Genomic DNA, 16,514 nt, shown 5'->3' on the forward strand with positions numbered 1-16,514 from the left:
AGATACTTGGGAGTTGACGTGTCGGCGGATGGATTTATGAAGGATGAGGTTAATCATAGAATTGAGGGAAAAAAGGTGAGTGGTGCGTTGAGGTATATGTGGAGTCAAAAAACGTTATCTATGGAGGCAAAGAAGGGAATGTATGAAAGTATAGTAGTACCAACACTCTTATATGGGTGTGAAGCTTGGGTGGTAAATGCAGCAGCGAGGAGACGGTTGGAGGCAGTGGAGATGTCCTGTTTAAGGGCAATGTGTGGTGTAAATATTATGCAGAAAATTCGGAGTGTGGAAATTAGGAGAAGGTGTGGAGTTAATAAAAGTATTAGTCAGAGGGCAGAAGAGGGGTTGTTGAGGTGGTTTGGTCATTTAGAGAGAATGGATCAAAGTAGAATGACATGGAAAGCATATAAATCTATAGGGGAAGGAAGGCGGGGTAGGGGTCGTCCTCGAAAGGGTTGGAGAGAGGGGGTAAAGGAGGTTTTGTGGGTAAGGGGGCTTGGACTTCCAGCAAGCGTGCGTGAGCGTGTTAGATAGGAGTGAATGGAGACGAATGGTACTTGGGACCTGACGATCTGTTGGAGTGTGAGCAGGGTAATATTTAGTGAAGGGATTCAGGGAAACCGGTTTTCATATAGTCGGACTTGAGTCCTGGAAATGGGAAGTACAATGCCTGCACTTTAAAGGAGGGGTTTGGGATATTGGCAGTTTGGAGGGATATGTTGTGTATCTTTATATGTGTATGCTTCTAGACTGTTGTATTCTGGGCACCTCTGCAAAAACAGTGATAATGTGCGAGTGTGGTGAAAGTGTTGAATGATGATGAAAGTATTTTCTTTTTGGGGATTTTCTTTCTTTTTTGGGTCACCCTGCCTCGGTGGGAGACGGCCGACTTGTTGAAAAAAAAAAAAAAAATATATATATATATATATATAATCACAGGGGAAAAGTGTGATTGGTGCACTTAGGAGTCTGTGGAGACAAAGAACTTTGTCCTTGGAGGCAAAGAGGGGAATGTATGAGAGTATAGTTTTACCAACGCTCTTATATGGGTGTGAAGCATGGGTGATGAATGTTGCAGCGAGGAGAAGGCTGGAGGCAGTGGAGATGTCATGTCTGAGGGCAATGTGTGATGTGAATATAATGCAGAGAATTCGTAGTTTGGAAGTTAGGAGGAGGTGCGGGATTACCAAAACTGTTGTCCAGAGGGCTGAGGAAGGGTTGTTGAGATGGTTCGGACATGTAGAGAGAATGGAGCGAAACAGAATGACTTCAAGAGTGTATCAGTCTGTAGTGGAAGGAAGGCGGGGTAGGGGTCGGCCTAGGATAGGTTGGAGAGAGGGGGTAAAGGAGGTTTTGTGTGCGAGGGGCTTGGACTTCCAGCAGGCATGCGTGAGCATGTTTGATAGGAGTGAATGGAGACAAATGGTTTTTAATACTTGACGTGCTGTTGGAGTGTGAGCAAAGTAACATTTATGAAGGGGTTCAGGGAAACCGGCAGGCCAGACTTGAGTCCTGGAGATGGGAAGTACAGTGCCTGCACTCTGAAGGAGGGGTGTTAATGTTGCAGTTTAAAAACTGTAGTGTAAAGCACCCTTCTGGCAAGACAGTGATGAAGTGAATGATGGTGAAAGTTTTTCTTTTTGGGGCCACCCTGCCTTGGTGGGAATCGGCCAGTGTGATAATAAAAAAAAAAAATATATATAATAAATAATCACACACAAAATTATAAACAATTGACCCTTGCTTAACAAAGCAGTTACATTTCTGAAAACAGTATGTAAATAAAAATATCTCAAAATGACCTGAAGAATATATGGGACCTGACGATCTGTTGGAGTGTGAGCAGGGTAATATTTAGTGAAGGGATTCAGGGAAACCGGTTATTTTCATATAGTCGGACTTGAGTCCTGGAAATGGGAAGTACAATGCCTGCACTTTAAAGGAGGGGTTTGGGATATTGGCAGTTTGGAGGGATATGTTGTGTATCTTTATATGTTTATGCTTCTAGACTGTTGTATTCTGAGCACCTCTGCAAAAACAGTGATAATGTGCGAGTGTGGTGAAAGTGTTGAATGATGATGAAAGTATTTTCTTTTTGGGGATTTTCTTTCTTTTTTGGGTCACCCCGGCTCGGTGGGACTCGGCCGACTTTTTTAAAAAAAAAAAAAAAAAAAAAAAAAAAAAAAAATAGCGTTACATTCCTAGGACCTCCAAAACTGCCAACTAATTCTTTCAGGTCTCATAATTCTAAAAACAAGAGCGTAACTGTAGTTGGATGTAGTGAGGCGTTCATAATTCAAACAATATTTGTAGCTAAAAAGGTTACAAACTGTAAGTCAATTTTTCCTAACTTTAAATTCTGGATGTTGGTGTATGTCAATAATTTCAAAAGAGGTGGAGAGGGATGGTGTGGCCCTATTGGGCTGAGGGGGATTGTAGGTTAAGGTAGATGGCCAAGGTTCTTGCACTAGTATTGATGCAGTGTTTTCATTAGGTGATAGCTGTACTGGAGTGATCAGGTATTCTGTAAAGTATCTCTGGTCTGTTGAACCCTGCTGTATTTTATACAACTGATGGTAAGGCATCTTCAGCTGTTGCTACTGTAGATTCCGCTTCAGAGCAGTGCTTCTAGATGTGTCAGGGTCCGCTTCAGTGAAAAAGTCTGCAATTCTATCAAGAATATGGAACTGCTCATGTAACTTTTGCAATGTTGGCTAATTATTGGCAGGTGGTTGTTCTTTCCACATCTTCTGTTATCTGCCTCATTCTATTTAAGAACAGAGCTCCACCAACACTTCTTCTGGGCTTTTCAACAGCTTTCTGAAAGTTTCCTCACAATCTCCTAGCTAAATCAACAATTTCCTGGACCTGATTCTCTACTGAGAAAAAACTTAGCCATAATTTTTTTCCCATCGGGGTATTTTATTCCAAGCACTTTTGACAGTTCACTACACCTACAATGATAAATTTATGCCAGAATTCTGCATGGTGGGTGAGCACAGTATACAGAAAATCGAGGCTTCTACAGTGTCACACAGGAACAGCATATCAGTCCAAAATGGTGTGCCGGCATATTCCCCTTATTCAGAAGCAAATTAACATGTTATTCTTCGACCAAGGTCAATCTGACAGTGAGGAGAGTGATACTGGAAAGAGTCTATGGCTTTAAGACAAAAAATGACAGGGAAGCCCCAAGAACAGCACTGAAAACCATGATGACCTGCTATCATTTACCTCTGGCCTCAGCAAATCCAAAGCATAAGCAAAAATTAACAGTCTCCCATGGTTTAGGCACAGATTAGTAATGATGACAATGAGGGCAAGATTGATTTCACGACCACTGTCTATAATACAAGTGATAGCAAGGATAAATATTTATCTGTGAAGCATCAATATATGTGCTGGTTCACTCTGGTGTTGTGCCAGGGGTTAGGGTAAATCATGAGAGCCAACACCAGCCAGTGATTGAAATAGTAATTATGGTGGTATTGCATTTAGCATTGGTAGCACACTACAGGCAATGCTAGTGATGCATGTGGCACAGCACATGGTGTTGGGGCAAATACGCACATGGCACCCTGGGAGGCAACCATGTTCCACACTCCAACTACCACTTCCAAAACACGCACATGCACGTGCTCACACACACGCGCACACATACACATGTGCACACATGCAAACAAAATTAGAAAGAAAAAAGTATTATTTTTTCAAAGAATTAAGACAGAAAACATTTGTCTGTATTTTTTTTTGGAAGTTTGAGGAATGCAACTCTGTTTTTCTCATATTTTTCACTCCAGACACAGAAACTGATAGCACAGTTTTCAGGAACATAACTATGCAAATTACATATAAATGTCCACTGGATATATCTAAGCGCACGCACGTGTATGTGTGTGTGCACTCACCTATTTGTGGTTGCAGGGGTTGAGTCATAGCTCCTGTGTGTGCACGCGTGAGCATTTTTTTTTCCCCCTCAGCCTGAACACAGATCAGGCTGACCCCTGAAACTCCTTCCAGGCAGATCTCCCACCAAGGCAAGTTGACCTAATTACTGTCTTTTCAGAAGTGTACCTATCATCACAATCGGTTTGCAATCCCACCCCCCCCCACCCTACTGACTTTAGAATGCAGGCACTGCCCTACCCATCTGCATATGTATAGCATATTAATACACGAGTGCTAAACCTCTTAGGGTGTTTTAGTCTATAATATTCTTCAAACATCTCGATAAGAGGCAGCCACCTCTTCACCAACACTTGCAGCCTCGTCAGTTGTCGTCGTTATGAAATTATCTCTAACCATTCCCAATGTTCACCAAAACGTTTAACTTGTGAAATCTAGCCTGCTTGTTCTCTCAAACTTATCTCCTACTTAAAAACCAGCTTTCAAAATGTTATGTTCCCTTCCCACCTACTTAAAACTATTTTGCAAAACTGTGCTGTTCCACTCTTTGCTATCTCCTTAAAAATACCTCTTGCTAAGGATGGTCTACAACTTGCCTTCTTAATTATTCTGCTGAAGAGAATATTCCACTCATCATCTTAACAATCATCTTGCTAAAAGGGGATAGCCATTGGTTTTGATCTTTCAAACACTAAGAAGCCTTAAGCTAATAAAGATTTAGTGATCGGCTTTATTTACCAAGCACATGATGTCACTACCACACGAGACCTGGTTGATAACCACTGCTGAATAAGGAAGATAACATGCTTTTGGTACAGAAGCTGAATTTTCAACAGCATCAATCTACAGTATAAAAAAAATAATTTTGTTTTTATTTTTTATTATTAACACATCGGCCGTCTCCCACCAAGGTAGGGTGGCTCAAAAAAGAAAAACTTTCATTATCATTCACTCCATCACTGTCTTGCCAGAGGTGTGCTTACACTACAATTATAAAACTGCAAAATTAACACCCCTCCTTCAGAGTGCAGACACTGTACTTCCCATCTCCAGGACTCAAGTCTGGCCTGCCAGTTTCCCTAATCCCTTCATAAATGTTACCGTGCTCACACTCCAACAGTACATCAAGTCCTAAAAACCATTTGTCTCCATTCACTCCTATCAAACACATTCACACATGCTTGCTGGAAGTCCAAGCCCCTTGCACACAAAACCACCTTTACCCCCTCCCTCCAACCTTTCCTAAGTTGACCCCTACCCTGCCTTCCCTCCACCACAGATTTATACACTCTCAAAGTCGTTCTATTTTGTTCCACCCTCTTCACATGTCCAAACCACTTCAACAACCCCTCCTCAGCTCTCTCAATAATAGTTTTGGTAATACCACACCTAATTTCCAAACTACGTGTTCTCTGCATTATATTCACACCATACAGTGCCCTCAGACATGACATCTCCACTGCCTCCAGCCTTCTCCGTGTTGCAACCTCCACTACCCATGCTTCACACCCATACAAGAGCATTGGTACAACTATATTTTTATACATTTCCCTCTTTGCTTCCACGGACAAAGTTCTTTGTCTCCACAAACTCCTAAGTGCACCACTCAACTTTTTCCCTTCATCAATTCTATGATTCACCTCAACCTTCATAGATTGCTCCCGGCATTTTGGTCGCCTCTTACAACACGCATGGCTTATAGAAAAAGCATTCTTCTCCACTTCCTCATGGCGTTATCAGTAGTTATATATAAAGTAAATCATATACTGTACTGTAATGAAAATTAGTTAAGCAGTCTACCCGTACGTGTGTGTGTGTAGACTGAGTATATACACAAACTACATTAAATGGTGCAACACCTACTAAATACTAAAAGTTTATATAAAATACTGAAGGTGAGACAGCACAGGTACAACCCTGCTCCTAGAATGAGTAATCACACATGAGCATACATACTTTACCATTTAAAAAAAAAAATACATATTTTTAATTCTTGGCTTGTTTTTCTGTTCTTTTATCTAAGCTCTAAATAAATGCATAAAAAATCTATTACCCCAAATTTGCAAATTGACTTAGAAATGTAAAATGTTGTAAAAAATCAAAATCTTAAGACACTTAAAAACAATGCGTATTGTTGCATACTTGTTTATTTAAAAAAAAAAAATTTAAAGAAATTGTTATACAGTACTGCACCGCACATGAATGAGTCTAATAATGCCCTTTTGTAAATGAATAATGAAAAATTAACTAGGTTTTATTTTACAATTATGTAATGTGTACAGGTAGATTGCTATAGAAAATGTTGGTTTATGCATCTTCCTGCTGACCTGGGGCAGGTAGGAAAGGCTCTTGGTACTCTCAGCGTAGCGGTTGACTTGACGCAGCTCATCCAGGGTCATACGAAGGGCTGAGTGTGAGCTGCCACTGCTGCTGTCCTGCCCATTACCCTGTGGCACATTATATATAGCAAAACACTCCATTTCCACAACATTCATTATTATACTGGAGTTTACTACCAGTCAAGGTAATGTGACTTTGGCTAAATGATGGAGATTTATTACAACTTCTATAGCCCTTACTTACCTTTGGCCTTCTTATAATTTATAAATTCACTATATTATTCATAACTTATAATTTGCACAGGAAATTCCTCAAAACCAAAATGCTGAAAGACAATTCCTTATCCAAATACTAAATGAATATACTGTATATGTTGTTTATTTATATGTTTATGTTATATCTGTTAATGAATGTGTGGCAATGTACTGGAAGCCTGTTGACCTTCTCACTAGATCCAACATGTTAGTAATCTTTATTTAATATCACTACTGTTTTTCCAATTTCATGTGTATATTAAACCTACAAATGTTTATTCAAACATAGATTTCTACTTGAATTAGCATTTACCAAACTGACAGTGATGAAAGTTAGAAGGCCAGGCACACAACCGTAATTTGAATGAAGACACTTTCTTACTGACTCAGACCAATGACTGGTAAAGGCTCTAAGGTACTGTAACAGCACTGGGAAAAGCTTGAAAAGGGAGAGTGGAAGGTCTTGAACTCAAGTACAGAGAAAGCAGAGTCTGAGTTTACTGCCTAGAACAATGGGTCCTAACTGTGGAGCATGCCAACCCTGAGGTGTGCACAAGCTGACCTCCTGGGGTGTGTAATCAAAAATCATGACAGAATTCGCATTTAATATAGGCCTTTTTTTTTTTTTTTATAAAATTTCAGAGATATTCGACATCTTTCATTTTAAATAAATTAGTACACATCAGTGGAGTATGAAGGTAATGGATGTGTGTCAAAGTATGTGGTCATAAACACCAAGTCTGAGTGACAAAGGAGATGAGGGGTGCTTAGATTTTCATCTTAGTTAGGAAGGGGGGTGAATGATCTAAAAAGTTTGTGAACCCCTGGCTTAGAATATCAGCATGTTCAAGGATCAGGAGATGATGAGCTCTATCTGATGAGGATGCAACAACTTTCATCACATGAAAAATACTACAGGATTTAGAATCAAACTAGATCACTTTTTAGCACACTTTGGATTGTGAAAGCAAACATGGTATCACTGCAGCTAGCAGTATTAAGAATTCCATACAAATTTGCTGAGAAAATAATCTCCAGTGTCCTTGGATCACTATTTTGAAAAAAAAACAGCTGCCATAGCATTGAAACAGACTCTGAAGCCTTTAATGTGCAGTACACTGCAGTAATATGTAGGCAACTGAAAATGTTCAAAGGGCAAGCACAAATCCAAAGTAAGAGATGTGAGACTTTTGTGCTTGGAAGGGTGGATAGGCAGATTTGGACCACCTGGTGCTCTCCAAGAAGGTAAGGCAAACCAAAATAAGATGGATAAATCATGGAATGGGTGGGGTTTGAACCCATGGCAAGATATGTGACAAGAGTTTGAATATGGCAAATGAAGGGACACAGAAAATAAAAAGGGAAGTGATTAATGGTACCAGTATTAGCTTTACTAATGTCAATGTTTATTTTGTAGGGAGGCCAAAGAAACAAAACAAAATAATGGAGACAGAGTATCATGATCAAGCAAAAAGCTAATACTGATTCTGATTACAATTCTTTCAACTACGAAAAACTTAAAAGGCTCCTAGACATTTATGCTGAATTACTGGTAAGATTACAATATACGGCCGGTGTGTTGAAAGAAAGATATAAACCCTGGTGATGCTAAATAATAAATTTTACAAAGAGTACCTTTGGAAGCTCTGAAATATACTTGGTCCCCATGCTGCAGTAGGATAATTTTTTGGGTGCACTGCCAAGAAATGTTACTGTCACAGTTTTTATGTTGCTAAAGAGGACTGCTTTTTCTCAAGTTCTTTTTGTCAGATTAATTGATTTTTGTATTTCTTCATATTTTACAAGTTATAATTTTGTAACCATATTTGTATGTTTTTTCCAGTGTTTTTTTCAAAATACATGTCAGGTCCAGACTCCGTCCTACCTTGTTGGAGCTCACAGGTTCCAACCTACTACGTTACACATACATTTTTAAATAACCCCATCTCCCGTAGAGCTTACTAAAACTAAAACATATGCATAAGTATGTTTCACCAGTGTCACTAATATAACTTTTTTATCCCTAAAGCAAGGAATGTCTAGAATTGTGACTATGCACTCACATTTTACCCTATTTTCAATCAGGTAATTATGGAATAAATTGTGGAAATGTTTTACTAGAGTTTCTCAAGCCTTTGAACATGATTAGCTCAGTTCAATTTGTCACACTCAATCATGGCTAAATATCACTTAATTTTTTTTTATTACTGGAATTGAACTCAGGTTCTAAAGGTTCCCAGGCCTACATACTAACTACTGCACCAATGACTAGATACAAATTAGAACAAGAGTGTCAAGAAGGAAAATCACCACGACTTATAATCCATTTTGCATGGGTAAAATTGTATTTGCTTGCCTTATCTTGCTCACCTGCCTTCCTACCCTTTCACTCCCTAGGTTCTTTGCTCTCTTGCTCACCTTCTATCTAGCTCACTTGCCCTCAAAATTGCTTTATTTGCATCAAAAATACCAAGTGTGCACTTGCATTTGTTATATCAGTTTTATTTGAAAGCCATCAAGGATATGATCAAGTGGAAGCTACAGTACAGTGCAGTAAACAATCCAATGGTTTAGTAAGCTTAAACCTAAAAGCCACCTGTTACAGATGCTACAAATAAACAGTATTCAGAATGACTACATGGTGTAACTTTTTATCAAAGAAATAAGTCAAATGCTAGCTTCACTTAAATCACACTGCACGTATTATTTTGATAGTTAATAAGATAACTTGTACATAAGCTAGAATATCTAAGCAAACTACATGTTACCTATTCAGTTCTTTGCTTAGCTTTATTATGACCACTAACATATCAGCATAATACAACAACAAACCATGCCTTATCAAACAGCTCATTCTGCTGTTGTTAATGCTGGAGAGCTTTAAGTCAATAAAAAACGATGTTATTGACGAACATTCTTAAGTAAGCGTGCATCTACACTGAAATGCAATCACATGCTCTTATTACCTGCTTCTATTACTGTACTACATAAATTACTGTAAAGTCAACAGCAACACACTGTCTTGGACACGAACGTAAAATTCAAACATAAATTATACATTTATTTATGTATGATTTCAAAAGTTCATGATTTTCACTGCCATAAAGTTTTTTAAATACTGTAATACTATTTTAAATAGCTTAATAAATGGCAACTGGAGTTTAACCCCAGCACAAGGAAGCTATAGTGTTGAGAAATAAGGAAGAATGACAGTACCAATTGAAGGCAAAAATGGAAATAAAGAACCATTACACCAAACTTGTTCTCTGAGACACACACAAACAGAATAACAATAACAGCACAAGGTAAATTCACAAATGTCGTATTTAGAAATCTAGATAAAGACAAAGTAAAAAAAAAAATTACCTCATGTGTGACCCATTCTTGAGTATGAAGCAGTTGTATTAAACCTTCACCTATTAAAAAAAAAAAGTTGAATAGGAGAAAAGTTCAAAGGAGTAGATCCAGAATAATGCCCAAGTTGAGAGGAATGTGCTTTCTAGGAATAGAACGAGAGCTAAACCTTCTGTTGCTGGACGAATGAGAAACAAGGGGACATGATTTTGGCATACAATATACATCATGTAGACAGGATAGGGAGGAATAAGTTTTTTTTTTAACCAGATATGGAATTACACAACCACATGAGCCACAGGGTTACAAGACTATTTTGCAAACAAAAACAGACATACCTGCAGCTGATTTCAACAATTCTTGCAGCCCAACCTGAGGCCAGACTTCCTGTTAGCTCCCTGATCAACCCAGCTGTTGTAGTTTCAGCCCTCAGGCTACCATAGTAATCACAACCTGGCTGTCCAGGCATTACTTCCTATATGTTCCAGTAGAAGGCTGAAGTATCTTGGACCACAAATATTGACACTGTTCTCTAAATGTTTATGGCACCCCTAGTTTTCACTGGGTTAATTCTACACTTCCTTTCCTATCTTTCACTTCAGAAATATGCAATGAAAGCAGACTTCATACAAAGTTCAAAAGTAGATATGACAGTTATATCGCATCAGTCAGACAAAAATTAATGGGCACAACCAAGAACTAAGGCTCACTCCCCCCTTTACCCAAAAACCTCAAATAGACAATAAGTACAGTATATACAAATATACACATGCTGATACATGGACATATAAATATGTAAAGATATATGTGTACATGCATACATACATATATGCACATGAGCACAATTGTTTTAATACTACAACATTCTCAACTGCAGAGTTTTCAAGTACAATTTGTTAAATTGTTTGTACATCTATATTATTATTATGGTAGTCAAAATAAATAAGGCAGAAAGTCAGCCCATTAAAAACACCTAAAAATCATCAGAAATAAAATCATGCTTTAAGGGTTTCTAACACAGAATGAGACTGACAAATGCTAATAAAACACACTGATTTTTTACACTAAGCAGGTAAAGTAGGAAAATACAAAGCCAACAATAAGGCATAGACACAAGAAACTAATATAGTACTAAAAGAACCCATAAATAATCCAAAAACCAACTGCTTGCTATTAGTTACAAAGGCACAAACTAATTATAGCAAAAAATAAATTTAAACTAAGCAATAGAGAGCAAGATACTAATGATTAAACTAATTAACCCATTGCTACCTATTACTTCCAAGTGCCCAGATTTATAACTATCAATGAAGCTATCTCACAATTGTATACTGCTAGGTTATTACATTCATTATATAAGATAACAGATGTAGGAGATTTAAAAATACTGAATAACTACCTGTAGAAAATCATTTTTTCAATTCTGTTATCTACATAAAACATATAAGAGGATGGAGTGTATACACACTGCAGATATGCAACTTCTGCAATGTGATCACAAGAAACAAGTGATATCTTAATATGCAATATAACCACAGTGAAAAGCAGTAGAATTTCAAGGGCTTTCATGATTTCTCACATTGTCAAGGAAAAGTAAAAGCATATAATAAATCAACGAAGTCTTGTATAGCAAAGTTGTCACCTCACATATACAGTCAGGCAAAATGTTTCATCAATAAAGATTCTTAGTTTCACACATTAATCTCATTCACCAAACAAATTTACTCATAACCTGAATAAAATGATGATAGCCTTACCTGGCATACCACTCTTGATCTGACTAGAAAGTTGACAACAATGAAAATGTACAGCAGCATGCCTACTGGCTCACTCAATGTACATGAGAGGTGACATCTCTGCTCTACAAGATTTGTAGCTTTATTACTTTTACTATTCCCTGATAATGTGAGAGCTCACAGAAGTGATGGGAATGTTACTACTATTCACTGTGGATGTATTACATGCTATAAATATGTAGAATCAATAGAAACATTAGATAGCATATTAAAAGGGGTGGTTTAGCAATTTAAAAAATAGCCAGGTACACGGGTTTAAAATTTAAAGATGCAAATTTTGTTAATTATAAAACAATTTGCCACAACCAGCATATTTTGCAGAGATGTCCATGGTATGATACAAAAAAAATTGTATTTTAAAATTAAGATTTCTTTTATTTTCTACTATGGCTTTCTGAAAAGAAAATCTAATTACTCACGAGGTATTCTGAAGTGCTGTACTACATCAGCAAATCTTAATAAAAATTTTCAGTAGCTAAAAAATGAAGTACTGATAACATTAAAGGTTTTCTATATAAATACCAATAGAGGCTATATTAATTTCTTTATAGAATGAAATATGTGAATGAAGTGATAGAGGTAGACTCAATAAGTTGATTCAAGTAGTGTGTAGGTATGATATGGCCCAAGAGGCTAAGAGCTTGTAAAACTGATCAATAGTGAAGTAAGAGGCAGGACCAGGAGTTACGATTAGACCACTGCAACACAAGTGACAGCAACACACACCACTAAAGATTGTCCACAGAAAATCACAAATTAAACAATGAGAAACTCCTATGGGCACTAGCCAACTTCAAAAAAGCATTCAGATATACAGTTTCAGTATATTCAGGGAAATGCAGTATGGTGTCAGAACCTAAAAAAAAAAGAGGACATGCAAGGAAAAAATTAAAGATGAGATATGAAATGATACCCAGTGCAATGGAATGAGTTCTGAAGAAAGGATAAAGGCACTTGATTTGCAATCTTCAGCAAATGGGAGGAAGAGATGACATAATAATCACACTGAAGATCACAAAAAGTTACACAAGAATTGACAAGGAAGGCTTATTAACCCCACCAAGATTTTTTTTTTTTTCAACAAGTCGGCTGTCTCCCACTGAGGCAGGGTGACCCAAAAAAGAAAAAATCCCCAAAAAGAAAATACTTTCATCATCATCATTCAACACTTCACCACATTCACACATTATCACTGTTTTTGCAGAGGTGCTCAGAACACAACAGTTTAGAAGAAGCATATACGTATAAAGATACACAACATATCCCTCCAAACTGCCAATATCTTAAACCCCTCCTTTAAAGTGCAGGCATTGTACTTCCCATTTCCAGGACTCAAGTCCGACTACATGAAAATAACCAGTTTCCCTGAATCCCTTCACTAAATATTACCCTGCTCACACTCCAACAGATCGTCAGGTCCCAAGTATCATTCGTCTCCATTCACTCCTATCTAACACGCTCACGCACGCTTGCTGGAAGTCCAAGCCCCTCGCCCACAAAACCTCTTTTACCCCCACTCTCCAACCCTTTCGAGGACGACCCCTACCCCTCCTTCCTTCCCCTATATTTTTATATGCTTTCCATGTCATTCTACTTTGATCCATTCTCTCTAAATGACCAAACCACCTCAACAACCCCTCTTCTGCCCTCTGACTAATACTTTTATTAACTCCAAACCTTCTCCTAATTTCCACACTCCGAATTTTCTGCATAATATTTACACCACACACTGCCCTTAGACAGGACATCTCCACTGCCTCCAACCGTCTCCTCGCTGCTGCATTTACCACCCAAGCTTCACATCAATATAAGAGTGTTGGTACCACTATACTTTCATACATTCCCTTCTTTGCCTCCATAGATAACGTTTTTTATTTTTTTTTATTTTTTTTTTATTATCACACCGGCCGATTCCCACCAAGGCAGGGTGGCCCGAAAAAGAAAAACTTTCACCATCATTCACTCCATCACTGTCTTGCCAGAAGGGTGCTTTACACTACAGTTTTTAAACTGCAACATTAACACCCCTCCTTCAGAGTGCAGGCACTGTACTTCCCATCTCCAGGACTCAAGTCCGGCCTGCCGGTTTCCCTGAATCCCTTCATAAATGTTACTTTGCTCACACTCCAACAGCACGTCAAGTATTAAAAACCATTTGTCTCCATTCACTCCTATCAAACACGCTCACGCATGCCTGCTGGAAGTCCAAGCCCCTCGCACACAAAACCTCCTTTACCCCCTCCCTCCAACCCTTCCTAGGCCGACCCCTACCCCGCCTTCCTTCCACTACAGACTGATACACTCTTGAAGTCATTCTGTTTCGCTCCATTCTCTCTACATGTCCGAACCACCTCAACAACCCTTCCTCAGCCCTCTGGACAACAGTTTTGGTAATCCCGCACCTCCTCCTAACTTCCAAACTACGAATTCTCTGCATTATATTCACACCACACATTGCCCTCAGACATGACATCTCCACTGCCTCCAGCCTTCTCCTCGCTGCAACATTCATCACCCACGCTTCACACCCATATAAGAGCGTTGGTAAAACTATACTCTCATACATTCCCCTCTTTGCCTCCAAGGACAAAGTTCCGCAGACTCCTAAGTGCACCACTCACTCTTTTTTCCCTCATCAATTCTATGATTCACCTCATCTTTCATAGACCCATCTGCTGACACGTCCACTCCCAAATATCTGAATACGTTCACCTCCTCCATACTCTCTCCCTCCAATCTGATATTCAATCTTTCATCACCTAATCTTTTTGTTATCCTCATAACCTTACTCTTTCCTGTATTCACCTTTAATTTTCTTCTTTTGCACACCCTACCAAATTCATCCACCAATCTCTGCAACTTCTCTTCAGAATCTCCCAAGAGCACAGTGTCATCAGCAAAGAGCAGCTGTGACAACTCCCACTTTGTGTGTGATTCTTTATCTTTTAACTCCACGCCTCTTGCCAAGACCCTCGCATTTACTTCTCTTACAACCCCATCTATAAATATATTAAACAACCACGGTGACATCACACATCCTTGTCTAAGGCCTACTTTTACTGGGAAAAAATTTCCCTCTTTCCTACATACTCTAACTTGAGCCTCACTATCTTCGTAAAAACTCTTCACTGCTTTCAGTAACCTACCTCCTACACCATACACTTGCAACATCTGCCACATTGCCCCCCTATCCACCCTGTCATACGCCTTTTCCAAATCCATAAATGCCACAAAGACCTCTTTAGCCTTATCTAAATACTGTTCACTTATATGTTTCACTGTAAACACCTGGTCCACACACCCCCTACCTTTCCTAAAGCCTCCTTGTTCATCTGCTATCCTATTCTCCGTCTTACTCTTAATTCTTTCAATTATAACTCTACCATACACTTTACCAGGTACACTCCACATATACCTCAACGCATCACTCACCTTTTTTCCCTCATCAATTCTATGATTAACCTCATCCTTCATAAATCCATCCACCGACACGTCAACTCCCAAGTATCTGAAAACATTCACTTCTTCCATACTCCTCCTCCCCAATTTGATATCCAATTTTTCTTTATCTAAATCATTTGACACCCTCATCACCTTACTCTTTTCTATGTTCACTTTCAAATTTTTACCTTTACACACATTCCCAAACTCATCCACTAACCTTCGCAATTTTTCTTTAGAATCTCCCATAAGCACAGTATCAGCAGCAAAAAGTAACTGTCAATTCCCATTTTGAATTTGATTCCCCATAATTTAATCCCACCCCTCTCCCGAACACCCTAGCATTTACTTCTTTTACAACCCCATCTATAAATATATTAAACAACCATGGTGACATTACACATCCCTGTCTAAGACCTACTTTTACCGGGAAGTATTCTCCCTCTCTTCTACACACCCTAACCTGAGCCTCACTAGCCTCATAAAAACTCTTAACAGCATTTAGTAACTTACCACCTATTCCATATACTTGCAACATCTGCCACATTGCTCCTCTATCCACTATCATATGCCTTTTCTAAATCCATAAATGCAATAAAAACTTCACTACCTTTATCTAAATACTGTTCACATATATGCTTCAATGTAAACACTTGATCTACACATCCCCTACCCACTCTGAAGCCTCCCTGCTCATCTGCAATCCTACATTCTGTCTTACCTCTAATTCTTTCAATTATAACCCTACCGTATGCTTTTCCTGGTATACTCAGTAAACTCATTCCTCTATAATTTTTACAATCTCTTTTGTCCCCTTTCCCTTTATATAAAGGGATTATACATGCTCTCTGCCAATCCCTAGGTACCTTCCCCTCTTTCATACATTTATTAAACAAAAGTACCAACCACTCCAACACTATATCCCCTCCTGCTTTTAAAATTTCTGTCATGATCCCATCAGTTCCAGCTGCTTTACCCCCTTTCATTCTACGTAATGCCTCACATACCTCCACCACACTTACATTCTGCTCTTCTTCACTCCTAAAAGATGGTATACCTCTGGCCAATGCATGAAATTACCGCCTCCCTTTCTTCCTCAACATTTAAAAGTTCCTCAAAATATTCTCGCCATCTACCTAATACCTCCATCTCCCCATCTACTAACTCCCCTACTCTGTTTTTAACTGACAAATCCATACTTTCCCTAGGCTTTCTTAACTTGTTTAACTCACTCCAAAATTTTTTCTTATTTTCATTAAAATTTCTTGACAGTGCCTCTCCCACTCTATCATCTGCTCTCCTTTTGCACTCTCACCACTCTCTTCACCTTTCTTTTACTCTCCATATACTCTGCTCTTCTTATAACACTTCTGCTTTGTAAAAACCTCTCATAAGCTACCTTTTTCTCTTTTATCACACCCTT

The 16,514-nt window shown here is 38.6% G+C and overlaps 1 protein-coding gene across 1 annotated transcript in view; it reads right to left on the bottom strand.

Moving 5' to 3' along the window:
• RhoGAP71E (Rho GTPase activating protein at 71E) overlaps positions 1-16,514 on the bottom strand; it is a gene marked incomplete in the record, with an annotated part of 184,455 nt that overhangs the window by 18,223 nt on the left and 149,718 nt on the right. The window contains 1 exon segment of the mRNA XM_070086688.1: positions 6,234-6,353. Within this exon segment, the coding sequence (XP_069942789.1) occupies positions 6,234-6,353 (120 nt within the window).

Source organism: Cherax quadricarinatus, chromosome 19, assembly GCF_038502225.1.
Source record: "Cherax quadricarinatus isolate ZL_2023a chromosome 19, ASM3850222v1, whole genome shotgun sequence".
Taxonomy (NCBI): Eukaryota; Metazoa; Arthropoda; class Malacostraca; order Decapoda; family Parastacidae; genus Cherax; species Cherax quadricarinatus.